Here is a 15162-nt window from a genome sequence, read left to right as displayed (position 1 = left end):
TAATTTGCCCCAAATTTCGCTTTTTACTTTCCGTATTGGAAAGTGCACAAAACTTCTCCGTAGAATAGGAAAAACTTCAGCGATGAAGCATTCGAACTTTTTCACAAGAAAGTATTGTTATATCAGTTGTCACGTGGGCCAGGTAGACTACTGGTTAACTGTCCCGACTGCGAAACCAATGGTTGCGGATTTGCATGGATGTTTCTCTCTGTGTGGGATGTGTGAATGTGGCCCACCCTATAAATGGGTATCCGTGGCAGTGTGCTTCCTCCTTGACTTTGGTCACAAGGTGCTAACGAGTCAACGCAAAATGAGCAACACCTCCGGCATCTATCTTGGCGAAGAACGGTAAAAAAAATCATCTGTCAACATATATAATGATTATGCGACTTTAGAGGGAGGTTGGTTGTGAAGAAATATAATTAAATCCTTTGCTGGAAAGAAGCGAAATTACTTTGCGAACAACTCAATATAAAGTAGATCACATTATTTTGGTCTTGCTTATGATAAAATTCTGAGTTAAAATTCTTATTTCTCCTCTGAACTGAAGTTTTGGTTCAATATTTCTCCTCAAAGAGTTGATTGTAATAGTGAAATTTCCTAGAATTTATATTTTCATTTAAAAAACAACACATTTATGCGATGTTTTGAAATGAATTTGCTTATCGAAAATGTTTACTTTTTGTGCAAGCTTCATTTTAGCAATGGTTTGTATTATTTGAGTATGTATAAAATGTTCTTTTGTAAATTGTTATTGATGACTTAAAAATAGATCTATCTGATTCCTCATAAATATACTTCAACACAATATTACCAAATTCATATAATTTAAAAGATGTTAAAGGATTGAAGTTGAAATATCTGAGCACAAAATTGAAAGTACTAGTATTAGTTACAAAAGTTCCCAAATATAATTTTTGAGGGTAAATAATATTATAATAAAAATATTATAAAAATATTATAAAAATTATTTTGTTTTGAAAAATCCTCTATTGCTTTTATCCTCTATTATCCTACAATGCTTATGCTTTATTATCCTACAATTCTTATCCTCTATTATCCTACAATGCTATCGCCTTATGTGAAAACTTTCATCTTGGTTCAAATAAAAGTTCTACATTTCAATGTCTACATTTATAATGTCTATTGATTTGTTTTCTGATTCCACTACTTAATTGTTTTAAGTAATTATATAGTTAGGGAAATTTCTGTTTTTGAAACTGACTGGTACACTGAGAAAAGAATTATCCCGTAAATTTACAGTACTGTATGGTAAGAACATTTCTGGTAAAAAATATACTTTTGGTTAGTAAAACCGAAATATACGGTATTAAAACCATTAATTTTATGATCTTGCGTTTATATGGTAACGCTTTATTGAAAATTCTGGTTTTCAAAATTATAATGCCACACAGTTAGTAAAAATACGAGACTTAAAGTAAATTTAATCGAATAAATGTTTTATATGCCATGGTCAAAGATATCATGATAAAGATATCATGCCAAATTTTAACACAGATTAAAAGCAAATTTTTATTGTTAATTTTTCGAAAATAATTACCAAAGCACTACGGTAAAATTACCATGTTTTATAGCTTTCCCACAGAGCCAGAAATACGGTAAATTTTACGATATTCTGGTAATTTTGACAGTAATTCTTTTCTCAGCGCAGAATAATATTTTCCAGAAAATCTAAGAAATAGATTAGATTACTATAGTGTTACGCAATGTTCTATCGTATATTAGTTCCGTAAAAAATGTTTAAAAAAAGCGATATTACTTAGAGAAAAATATACTGACATATAAAAGAAATCTTCTGAAGAAAAACAGCTAGGGAGAATAAAGTAATAACGATAGATTCAATTACAGTTTGTGGTTAACCAGATCCTCTCTTAAGGAAAAGAAAATAAGGTTTCCTTTTTTCTATTTTTTTATAATACAAAGATTTTTTTCCTTTCATTTTTTTTGAGGATTATAATTGTCACTTGTATTAGAGTTAGGATAAGAAATAGATATAAATGATTTTCTAACTTTTGCCTTCAGAAAAGTTTTTGTCATTCATCTACGCACTTGATGTATGCAATTGAAAATATCAATCTCATTAAAAGAGCAGAATAACTATTGTGAAATTTAATTCCTAATGAAAAAGCAATAAATAATTTTTATTCATAACAATTAGCTAAAATTATTCGAAAGGTTACGCAATGGAATATATGGGTTACTAATTGTTATAGTAATATTCATAATTTTTTTTAAGCAGAATTTTATTGAAAAAAATAAATTATAGAAAAAGTATCATATTCTTTTCAATTGTAACCAAATTCAATTAGAACCAAATTTTTTCAATTTCACATGGAGAAACAAAATTCTGGTAAATTACCACACTATAAGGTAAAGACATCTTGGTTAATAAAACCAAGATATATGATATTTAAACCATTCATGTGGTAATTTTTCCGTTCATATGGTAACGGCTTATTGAGAATTCTGGTAGTCTTTATTATCACTCCATTAGTAAGAAAATACAGAAATTAAAAGTATATTTAATCAAATAAATGAATTTTATGCGATGCTCTAAGTTATCAAGATAAAATTACCGCATGTTCTAAAACCATATTTTATTTCTAATTTCATCAAAATCGTTGACAAAAAGCCTTCGTAGAAATACTCAAGCTCATTTGATGTTCCTGTAGAGACAAAAAGACTGTAAATTTTACTATATTCTGGTAGTTTTGATAACACTTCTTTTCATTTTGAAAAAATACTGCTTTAATTATAACTGTAATTTTATAAATTATTAAAAAGTTCGTTTTGTCATATTATGATAAAACATATCAATATCTAGTTCAACACGTCTTATAAAGCTTAAATTGCAGTTAGCTTTTTACTTATGAATAAAAAAATAGACAAAAAAACTTGATTAAGGTTATTAGAATTACTTTGTTAATCACATCTTGGCAAACAAGCATTTAATTTTATTCAAGATATTCTCGTCTCAGTTTTTAAAATTTGATAAAGTTAATTAAATCAGTATCCAATAAAAACGAGGTTAAAATGTTCCATTGAATTTATTTCCATAGCTTTGGGCTATATTCATCCTGTTTCATTAAGAACTCCAAATCTTTCTCGAATTTAGATGAAAGTAGTCTTGTTTAATCAGTCAGCTTAAATATTTATTTTCTGTTCTGCTTCTAGCCTCATGTTTTATTGGAATTGTAGAATTTTCTGTTTCATGAATTGATTATTTTTAACATAGCCCAATACAAGTGTATTTTTTATTCAATTAAAGGTAAAATGGAATAAAATATCATGTAAAAAGTCATGAAAAAACAAGTTGTGTAGAAGTATTTTTCGTAATAAATTCATTATATTTTTAAATTAGTTTTATAGCCTGTTTAATCAACTTCTTGTAATACAAATTCGGTATATAAAAGATTGACTCTAATACTAGAAAAGAAAAATTAATATTTTAATCCAGTTTCTTTCTATTACTACAGTAAAGAGACATCTTAATTGAAAGAATTTGAGACAAAATGTGTTGTCTGAAATTATTTCTACATCTGTTCTATAAGTATTAAAACCAGATCTGTAATATTAAGTAATAAGATCTGTAAAATATTTAGAGTCAAATTACGGTACATCATCCGTAAAATCCATTTTACCGTTTGATTTTAAAAGTATTAGCCATTTCGCATTATAAGTATTTACAGGAAATCTATCATTTTGAGCAAATTCTGGGCGATGTAATTTATTTTACAATTGAAATACAATTATAATTCTGCTTAATTTTTGAAGTTATTGTAATTGTTTTGTTCTTAAGGAGTTAAATTTCTTTCCTAAGATGTAAATACTGTGCTCAAAAAAATAAATGTATCTCCCTGAATAACTTTCTAAGTAGATGAGATACTAGGATACAATCCTAGGATTCCTAATGAGATATTAGGATACAATCTTATTGTTAGAGGAGGATGACTCCATATATATGCTAATTATTAAATGCAGATGATATTTTAAGTTACGAAATCAGACACAAAAACGTGCTTTCTTGGAATTAACATACCCTTGTTTCAGCGGATTATGATTTCTCTCTCTCAAAATATGCGGGATAGCAAAAATGTGGGAAACAAGGTCCCAATAGAGAGATAGTGAATAAATAGTAAAGAAAGTAAATAGTAAAGAACTCGATAGTAAAGAAAGCGGTTGAAATTTCGGACCATTAATGTAAATCTTGCCTTTTGCCTTGTTTTGCTTTGTACTGCCTTACGTCAGGAACATTTAATGTGAATTGAAAACTTTTTGAGCACAGTTATAAAATTCCTTTATTCATCAATTCCACGCAGTAAAGATAAGAAATTAATTACTATTAGTTATTATTTATTATTTTTCATAAAAATTATCGAAATTTTTTTTAATTTTAAGGTATGCACATTTTTACATCAGTTTAAGATAATTTAGTTCAATCTATAACTTGAAATTTTAATACCTGCAATACGCAAAGCGAAATTGATTATGGTTGAAAAAAATAATTTATTTTCCAGATTAGAATCTGAATGTTTTATAGTAATTAATTGCGCTGACTGTATGTGTGTATTTGAAAGACATTTCAGAGCGAGACGAATCATATCTTCAAATTGTCGGCATTATCAAAAATATATATAATGAATTTAATGTTAAAGTACCTATCGCATTTATTAGTAAATATGTTTCGTTTTCGCACTGTATAAATCTATTAAAATGCGTATTTGTTATACTTTTCATTAATTTATTGAATAATATTGAAATTATGCCATGTTTAATCCATGATCTTCAAATTAATAAATTCATTTTATAAATTTTTTCTAGTTTACAAATTTTCAGGCTCAAATTTCGGTAAAAAGTATAACACTCAGGGTGACAGTTCTTCTTACTGTAAAATCTTTTTTTACCGTAAAATGTTACATATATATGTATCTGATGTACGATAATATTTACTGTAAAATCATTTAATTACTGTGATTAAATGAATAGTACTGTAAAAATTACAGTATAAAATTTCATGGTGAAAGCGGACTTAACAGTAAAATGGACTTCACAAATGCTACAATCAGGGTGCCAGTAATTTTTACCGTAGTTTGATCAGGAAGTTTCTGCAGTGTTGTAATAGAATATTCACTGAAGTTTTTGCCTTTTGTATTAAATATTTCAGTGTACATCTTTCACGAAAAAATTACATTTTCGTGCGAAATATTATATATTTTTTGAAAATACTATATTTTTTCAAAGATATATTTTTATACTATTTCTTGAATAATTTTCAAATTCAGAAATCCAAATTAGTAGATAATTGAAAGCAATTCCAAAAAATACGTAAAAAACGAGACAAAATCGTAAGAATAAACAAAATAATTTATGTAAACAAAGGATTTCTAAACATTTTTTTTTCTGCAGACATACGATCTCCAGAAACTATTTCGTTATTGCGGATTTTTGTCTCCAGACTTACATTAGAAAAAAGTATTCCTGAAAAAGAAAAACTGTCGTTGTAAAATTAAATATTAAAGTAAAACTTCAGGTAGAAACTGGAAGACTCGAGATACTGGTATTACCTTTCTTTAGATTGATTTCTTCAAGATTAAATTTTGCACGTACTGTAGAAATATTCATATGTTCAAAGAAGTGTTTTTGACAATTTTCATCAGAAGTTTTCTATCCATTTTAATTTGATCTCGTTTCTTTTTCCGAATTCGCGAAGAATTCAAGCGAAATTGCATCAGAAAAATTTTATGAAACACGAAAAATTTCTATTATGTATGCATCGGCGTGAACAGTTTCATTCATTTTATAAATATACTTTAAAATTATTCCCTTCAAATAAAAACACCGCCATTAAGTTAAAATGATTTACAAATTTTCACATGAAATATTATATGATCCTTAGAATTATTGTTATACGTAATCTGGAAATATTTTAATTTTGGTTGACCATCAAATATCTCTGAGATTTCATTATTAAACTATTTCTGATATTTTATAACATGGTTTTATATTTAACATATGATGTATATATGTATTTTTTATTTACATTTGTGTGATGTATGGGACTGACGGGCTGAAGATATTCATGAAAAATAATTATATTAAAGGTATAGTATTCCTTAGTTCTCTAATCTAACTTCAGAAACTTCTTCATTTAAACATTAAGTATTCACTTGCTCAAGGACGTAATTTACACAGGAACAGCCGGATTTTGGACTACCTAAAACATCCTTTTGGGGACAACTTGACCCTTATAAGAAATTGATGTTATTTCAAAGTAAATCATTTTTTAAATGAGGAATATTGCTGAAAATACAACATGTAAAAGTTTTTAGAGGTTTGAAATTATGATATTTTTTTTTATTTATGCAATGACAATATTAAATTATAATGTAATATTGTATTACAGATTATTATTTCGCAAGAATATAAATAATACGAAAATGAAAAAAAAGACATGAAAATAAAAAATGCACATTAGTACACAACGTGTTTTAAAATGCTATGCTCCATCACTATTAGTATAATCGTGTACAGCATATCGGCGTGATAGGAAAGCGACAACCAAAACATCAACAAACTGTTTTCTAGTATTTTTCATATCTAGGGTTCGCTTTATTATGTGCCTTGCGATGCTAAAAGACATGTTTCTTAGATTTTAGGGACTGGATTTTGTCAGTTAGGGACTATCTGATGCCTAATGTACTATTTTGCAGTTCTTCAACATACACTGGAATGAATTCGTAATCAGTTATTGGGGTGACAAAGGATTAAAGCATTGAGAGCAGCAATATCACAAACTTTGTAAATTAATGCAAAGTATCTGTAAGTTTCACCACTTGTGGAATAATTTCGTAGCATCCTGTCTGTTACGTCAAAATCCTTACTATTGTTGTAATGTGAAAGTGCTTGTTTTTTACTATGTGTCATCGTTCTCAAGCACGTTCACATGAATACTATTCAGAATTATGGTATTTTTTTTTCTTTTGCATGTTACGACAACGAAAAAAAAAAGGAAATTTGGAGGAAAGTTTCCTTTTTTCAATTGTAGTATCCTGTAATGTAATGTTTTTTTTTTACGAAAAAATACTTGTATAAGTTTTACTGAAGCAAAAGCAATAATTTCGCTGCTCTTGAAGTTTAAATGTGGTTCCAAATTAGAGTATTTTTGCTTTTTCCTGGTCGCTACTTTTTGTCCATTTTTCAACTTACACAAATAGAAATTGACATTCGAAAAAATATATTTTGATCTTTATATCAGTTGAAATTAAAGTTATGTGGCTTGAACTTACAATAAATACAATAAATATTCATTATTATTTACTAGACAATAGCTGCTCCCCAACTCTGACAATAACTGTTCCCCAACTCTGACAATAACTGTTCACCAACTCTGAGAATAACTGTTCACCAACTCTGACAATAACTGTTTCATTATTATCATGTCCAGCATTATAAAAAATGCGACTGCTTATAATCAGCGTGTTTATGGTTTCTTTTAGACACAATAACGAACTTATAATTCAATAGGAAAGTACCTTAGTAAAGTAAGCTATTGTCGTAATCGAATCTAAGATGCAATATAAGTTCCCCAAAACTGTTACGCCTCATATTCTTTAACACGGCTGATCATTATTTCTGTTCTGCAATTAATCTTCATAAAGTTTGCAGTTCCACAAAAGGAAAAAAAAAGACTTAAAACTTCAGAAATGAACGTTTTTCTTATGGGGGCACAATGACCCCTTTTGACTTTTTTTGTTCAGGCAAATGATTATTTACCTTATTAATCAACGGAAAAGCATTAAATTTCGATGTAGTATACTTAGAAACAATTTAGGAAACGTAAAAAATTATGAGCTTCGAAGCTCACGTGTTTCGTCAAAAATAATAAAGGGAATAGCAAAAAACAATCAAAATGATCCCTAGGGCGCTTCTAGTGTTAAATGATAATAAATTATGTGACAACTAACAATAAATAATAAAAAATTTATCCTATCTTTAAGAAGCATAAAGAAAAAAATAATTGAGCTATTATGCCAGAAATAGGACAGGAATATTTTTTTATAAAGGAAATACTCTTAAATACATATTCAAACTATAGGGACTATTTCATATTTATTCATATTTAATTTTCAGATTGATTTTTAATTTATGAGGGATAAGAAAATCATTACTCACAAAATGCTTTAAATGATATTTGTGATTTGAAATGATATTCTGTGGAAAGTAACGTGCTATTTAAATATGAAGTTGGAACGCATTAAATATATTTGCATTCAAATCAGCGAAAAAATGCATTATCTGCAAAAATTGTAAAATAGATTTTGGAATTTCACAAATTTTAATGTCTCAACACTTTATCATAATTTTTGAAATTCATGCCTGCTAACTTTTAATCAATTTGAGGATGATTTTTTTAATAGTAGTAAAGTTTCAACATTACTACAGTCATTTGTGGTATATATTTTTAGTTTGTACGAGTTAAAATGAATCATCGTAAGACTAACATAATTTTATGCATATTTTTAGTTTATTTATATTCAGTAGTGTATAAAATCTTTTTAATTAAAATTTTAAATTAAAGAAATAAGCAGGGTGCTTATATTTTCATACCACTTTAAGTATATATAATAATATTGTTGTATATGATTAAGTACATAAAAATATTGTATGAATAAGCTGGTACCTATACGTTTTATAATCGATCCCTTGGATGATAGTGATTTAATTGAAACAATTGGTTGAATTTAATGAAATGGTTTTGGCTATTTTTAAAACTTTGTACTTCTGACTCTTCTGCATAAAAAAATTCATTTTAGTGAATCATCCCATGAGAAAAAATGGTTAACAGAAAAAAACATTCAGTACAATTTTGTAAGAGATTGAAATTCTGGGAGAGTTCAAGATTTTTGCAGAACAAGATGTTTTTATGGTCTTTAACTACTTCTACTCTCTTATTTCACATTAAAATGATTCTGCGATGGTAGATGGTTTTATTTGTTTTCTGTTCAATGAAATATTTTAACAGTTCTTACTTACTCTTTCACCGCTGATTTTAAATGTGCTATCGGATTCTCCCAACACGCGGCAGCTTTTATTCTGTTTATCCATAATATACTCCGAACTAATTCATTTTAATTTTCACTTGAATTGCTACTAAGCGTTCTCACTTCACTGTTACGTTGGGCGGAGTTGGAAAAAGCGATATTAGCTTTCAGTTTATGATACGATATGCTAAAATCATATGTTTTTTTAAAATATTTGTTAGGTTTCCTTAAAGGAACAGAGAAATATGATATGTATAAACCAGTACGTCCTTCATATGTTTTTATACTTATACAAAACTAAAGATACCATTTTGAAGATGAAAAAAAATGTGTAACTCTGGGAACAAATCAAATTTCAGATTTGGAATCTCGGCAGTTGAATTAGGAATTACAAGTTGTTGGAAGATCAAGGAAGTTACATAAATGGAGCAAACGAAATTGTCCCCTAGTGTTATTTATAAAAGGAATGATTTCTTTGAAATATTAATATCTACTTGAATAAATTCAAGTTAAAATATTTGATTACTTTGAAGGAGTCAAAGAAGAGAATAGTAAATTTTTGCAATGGATATAAATAAATTAATATAGTAATTTTTGTTAAATAGTTTAGAATTTAAATAATAAAGGATTTGATATAAAGCAATGTGATATAACATATATCTTTACTCGCTATATGATGCAACATAATACACTGTAAAAAACGCATGGTGAAAACTAACAGCACATGATAAAATTTACCGTGTTTCTTTCCTCTATTGAAACACCGAAAAGCTCATAAATTTCTCACCAAAACACTTTGGTAATAATTTTCATAAAATTAAAAGAAAAGTTGGTTTAATAATATGTGATTGAAATTGATAATTTTAAAATTTGATAAATTGATAAAAACATTATATTCGGTTGAATATGCTTTTCAGTTTTGTATTTGTAACTAAATTTGGGGTAATAAGAACTATAGTTTTGAAAACCAGACTTTTCCTTATGAGTTACTATATGAATGAAAAATTTGCCTGGCTAAATACCGTGTAATTCGGTTTTAACTACCAAAATTGTGTTTTTATTATTAGTTTTATCAAAAATATCATGACTACACAGTACGGTAATTTTACCAAAATTTTTTCTCAGTGTAATAGAACTCTAAAAGTAACAAAATTTGACATTTGCCCTCATTTCAGAAAAAAAATTAAAATACACATCTGTATGAGAGACATTTTTTTTCCAAATGATTTCCTTTCCTGCACCGTTTTTGCTGAAATTAATTTTGTATTTGAGAAATTCACCGGATCATTTATAGATACCTGCTAATTTTTTTGACCTTTTGTAAGGTTTACATTATCAACCCTGACAACTAACTCTGAATATTTTTCATGGGTTTTCAAAGATCATCTATTTGTACTTTTTTGTCAAAAAATAAAATACATAGTAGTAGGTAGAAGATTCTGCAAAACAGTTAGTGGGAAAAGTGTTAAGATGACAGCTTGAGACATAAAAAAATATTTCTTTCATACTTCCTAAAATATAGATATATTTTCATTTTTAAAGGAAACAAATAAAAGAAAACGTTTAGTAAGCTAAGAAATTCATTTTTCAAATTAAAATATAGTAAGTATGATACACAAATACTACTTTATAATCTTCTATCACTTCTATTTCAATATTCTATTGTCAAGTAAAGTTATTAAAAAAAGAAAACTTCCTTGAATAATAGTGCTTTAACTTCATACACAGAGCTCTTAAGTATTAAAGTTCAAAAATAATAATTTATTCTGACAGCTTTGTGTTTAAGCACATTTATTTCCTTACATTTGAAACATTCACGCGTTTATATTTTAAAGTAGAAAAAAAATTTACGCAATAAATTAGGGAATAGTGTCCATTGAGAAATTTAATATGACTCATATATGGCTGAAACCGCATATTAGATAAATTTAAAAATTAAATTAAATGTTTAAATCGTTAAAAAATATAATGGTAAACTATTGAGCTGAAAAGGTTATTAAAAATAATGGTTATTTTTTTTTAATTGAATACGTTGTTCTATTGAATCATTTCAACATAATCTGCAATGACAAACAAGGTTTCTACGCAAAAAAAGAGTTACTTATTTTACTCTCTACTTTAACTCGCCTAGAAAACTTTTCCTTAAAATTTCAATTTTTGTTTATTTTGTTATTTTTCGTTGACGTTTTTATTCCCAAATATATCTAAAATCAGTACAATGAAAATCAGATACTTTAGAAAGCAATGCACCTGTAAGATGTATGTCTTGTTTAGATGTTTTTCTTTAAAAGTCCAGACCAGACATGTATAACAGACGGATAACATAAACAGATGTATGCTCTTAGGTGTTCTGTTTTCTTGAAATTTGAAAATCTTTTTAAATTTAAAAAGTTTTTTCTTCTTGATAAAGGATACTTATTTTACTTAGTATCCTGAATCAGTATCAATTGACTCATATTTCATTGAATTTCATATTTCATTGACTATAGATTAATATTCAGAGGAGAAAAATTCTATTTGCTTTGTGCTTCAATGTCTGTGATATGTACTCACACTCATTACAATAATAACAAGATATACTAAATTGGGCAATTTATACACCCAAATCCTAAAATATATAATTGCAACTTTTTGAGAAATGAAACATTACATATTAATAAATTATCAAAGAGATAAGGATGGATTATCTTATATCAGCTTTTCTTTTATTAATGTTCCTTACCCTTATATTTATTATTTAATATGCTCTTTTATTTAATAACAGCACTATTTTTAAGTTCGAGGTTTAGAATGTCAGCAAAGTTTATAATAATTAAAAAAATACTCTAAACGAGACATATAGAATATTCTAATAAAAATTATTTTAAAAATGAAGTGTGTGATAGATGTTTTGTTACCACAAATATCAATCATACGTTGAAAATTAGATTTTATATACTTTAATTCTTAGCGCCATCTTCAAGATGTGGTTTTGAAAAAAAATTTAATTAATTTTTCTTCTTAAAACAGTTTAGTAATCCTTGTTTTTAAATATATTTTTAAATATATAATAGCAGCGCGTTTTAAGCATTTCTAGAAAATTGAGACTTTTAATATTTTTACTTTTTACTTGAAAAACATTCGAATGACAAGCTTCAAAGTGTTAATTTGTTCATTCATATATTAATTAGTAAAATTGTGTACAGGTTTATGATTTTAATAGTTTCATGATTTTTTACTTCTCTCTACATTGAATGTATTTTTTCATGCAAAATATGTTGCGTCATGATTTTATGATTATGTGTCATGATTTATCTAGTTTATTTTACAGAATTTAATATTATCATGTAAATTATTATTAAACAAATGTGATTTAGACATATATGGGATAATGCAATATTGTAAATAAAGCAGTCAAAGTATGAAATATTTTTTAATTTTAAAAACAAAAAGCAATACGTTTTTGAACATTACATTTCCTGTACGATAAAAAAACTTTATTTAAGGAAATAGACAGGATCTTCCTACCAATTTAAAACTCATTGCTGATAGTTTTTTTTTTCAGTAAGAAGTGTTCTGCCTATTTTTCAAAATAGGCTAGATGAAAGTCATGAAATAAATTTGGCTAAATTTAGTATTATAAACGAATAACAAAGAAGGCAAGTTTAATTTTTTATCGAACAAAAAGGTACTTTAAAAGTTTTTTTTAAATTTCTTTCTTGAAAATTTTTAATTTGTCCCATTAAATAATAATTTGACTATTAAAAGATATCAAAGTAAGAGAAACAAAATTAACTGCAAATCAAAAACTGCTGTATATTTTCTTACGTGATATCTTTTAAACGTAATATAATTTTCTAAATAATGTTTGTTTACTTACCTTTAACAAACCTTTTCCTCATAGATGCCTCATAGTAAGTCTTATAAAAATGTTTATTTGATAACTTACCTTTTGAATGTTTTCATCGCTGTTTTACCAGTATCTAAACGTACGATCAATGTAACATACTATATTTTTAATTTCCGAACTTATGGGACAAAGAGACAAATTACATCAAAGATTAAAATAAAAACTGAAATAAGAATAAAAAATATCGTTAGAATCATTATGATTTTAAGCGTTTTGTCGTATACGTATAAATGGTCTCTCTATTATTGAGCTAACTGAAAGAAAGTTACTGTTTTGTGTCATAATTTACTTTAAACCGCTTAAGTTAAATATTAAATTTTGAGGTTATTTCATCATTTTTATAACATTAATTAAATTTTAGTCAACATTGGGATTAGTAGGGAAAAGCGATTATCTGAATATCCGCGTTTTTGGTATTTATACGCGTAAGTGGAGCTTTCCCCCTACTTCAACGAACGTTCAGCTTTCCTTCCACTAGACTAGATAAAAGGAGAAACCACTTTTACAGCAAACATTCTATCTTTTTTATTAAAGCGGGCTTTCTTAAATTGACAGCTTTTTTTTTTTTTTTTTTCGGTTTTGAAATTAATAAATATTTTGTTTTAAAATTAAAAGTAAATTTTATGACTACTGTATTTTTTCTTCAAACTAATAATTTTTAACCAGATATTTTTATTGAATTTTCCAGGAGAAAGTAATATTTGAAAAAAATAAAAAAAAAACAAGGAAAATGGTATTGCCGTAAGTATTTCAGGATTACTTTCATTTTGCTACTTTTAAAAATATATATTTAAAAAAATTTATAAATAAAATAATGGATATTATAATTTTTAAACATGATGAAAAATGGCTCAAAATTTGGTAGAAATAACGTTCAAAATTGTTTTTAATTTTGCGCATAACTTATAAATCCTAATAAAATACTTTAATTTTTTTTTTTTAAAAAACAAGGAAATTAAGTTGCATTACATAATAGAATACACATTTAAACTAATGTATATAAATAAAGCATCTTTAAGAATGAAAAATTTTTTGTTAAAAATTTAAAATTTTCTGGATTACAAACTTACTGGTTAATTTTAATGGTTCGTATTTTTTTTTTAAAAAAAGTTAAAAGAAATATAAAAGTTATAACTTGCATTTTTTTAATACAAACTGCCGTTTAATAACTGTGTAAATATTGCAAAGATTTTTTTTTTAATATGAGACATGTTGCCATTGAAAGTACGTTAAATTTAATCAATATAATCAATATTTGATGTGTTTATTTTTGTTTTTTTGTTTTTTCCAATACTACAAATATTTAATAAACATTTAACATTAAATAACACAAAATAAAATTTTTTTAATATTTATAAATAACAAACCACACTTTTAAAAATAAAACAGAAGCTAGTCGTAATTAAAATGTTCCCATGCCTTCATACACATTATTTACCTCCCTATTAAAAATGGTAAATAAATATACATCAAAATAAATATCCTAACGGGTGTGCCTTTTATTCAAAAGCAACGCACGCTCCGTTAAGTTCCAAAAGTTTATGAACGAAGTATTATCTTACCCAGAAGCGGCGACAGTCCCTTGATTTCTGAGAGCTGGGGCCAGGAACAGTAAAATACAAAGCATCAACGAAGCAATCATCCCCTCTTTCATTGTAGCTACGCCATGGATGAAGTCCGAATCTCTTGATGTGCCTTGAGAATTAAAGGTCCAGTTCGTGGACCGGCGCGCGCGGTGCAAACTTTTCCTTCTCCTAACTTAGACCAGGTAATGCCGCAGCGCGCCCATTCGCTAGCCTTTTACCCCAGTCCAGATTCCGATGAAGGTCTGCTATCAACTGGGGTAACAGGGAGAACTGGATCGATCTCTCTGAACTGCTCCTGACTCTTTGCTCCAGGTCGACCAGCGCGCCTCCTAAGTTGTCCGATTGCTCAGTCCTCCAGTCCAATCGATTTGAAAATACCCGCGCGCACTCACACCACGCAGTCTTCCGCAGTCCGCACTGCTAGCTGAGATATCCTGGAGTTCGAGAGTAAGAGTCCAGCGCAGCTCTCTCAACTAAGCTTCTTAACTGTCAATGCTTTCCCCCTTCCAATTCGTTTGCATGCTACCTTTGCTACTGAACAACGCTTTAACCACGCCCCCTTTATCATAATAAAGAGAAGAGCGCGAGATTCGAATTTAAGGGTGGAGGTTTCGTTCTTCTCCGT

The 15162-nt window shown here is 27.5% G+C and overlaps 1 protein-coding gene across 7 annotated transcripts in view; it reads right to left on the bottom strand.

Annotated features, from left to right (window-relative positions):
- The window catches only part of LOC107442615 (gamma-aminobutyric acid receptor subunit beta-like), a 299717-nt gene extending 284788 nt beyond the window's left edge, over positions 1-14929 (bottom strand). For 3 of the 7 annotated variants that reach the window (XM_016056221.3, XM_016056223.3, XM_071188357.1), the window contains exon 1: positions 14514-14868. In XM_016056221.3, coding sequence (XP_015911707.1) covers positions 14514-14605 — 92 coding nt within the window. In that variant the 5' untranslated portion in view covers positions 14606-14868. Of the gene's footprint in view, positions 1-14513 lie in introns of all 7 variants that reach the window. The other 4 variants (XM_016056222.3, XM_071188359.1, XM_071188360.1 and 1 more) reach the window with 4 other exon arrangements.
- Between the last annotated feature and the right edge of the window lie 233 nt (positions 14930-15162).

The sequence above is a fragment of the Parasteatoda tepidariorum genome, chromosome X2 (assembly GCF_043381705.1).
Source record: "Parasteatoda tepidariorum isolate YZ-2023 chromosome X2, CAS_Ptep_4.0, whole genome shotgun sequence".
NCBI classification, from domain to species: domain Eukaryota; kingdom Metazoa; phylum Arthropoda; class Arachnida; order Araneae; family Theridiidae; genus Parasteatoda; species Parasteatoda tepidariorum.
Note: the sequence above shows the minus strand (reverse complement) of the source record. Positions and strands in the feature narration are given on the sequence as shown.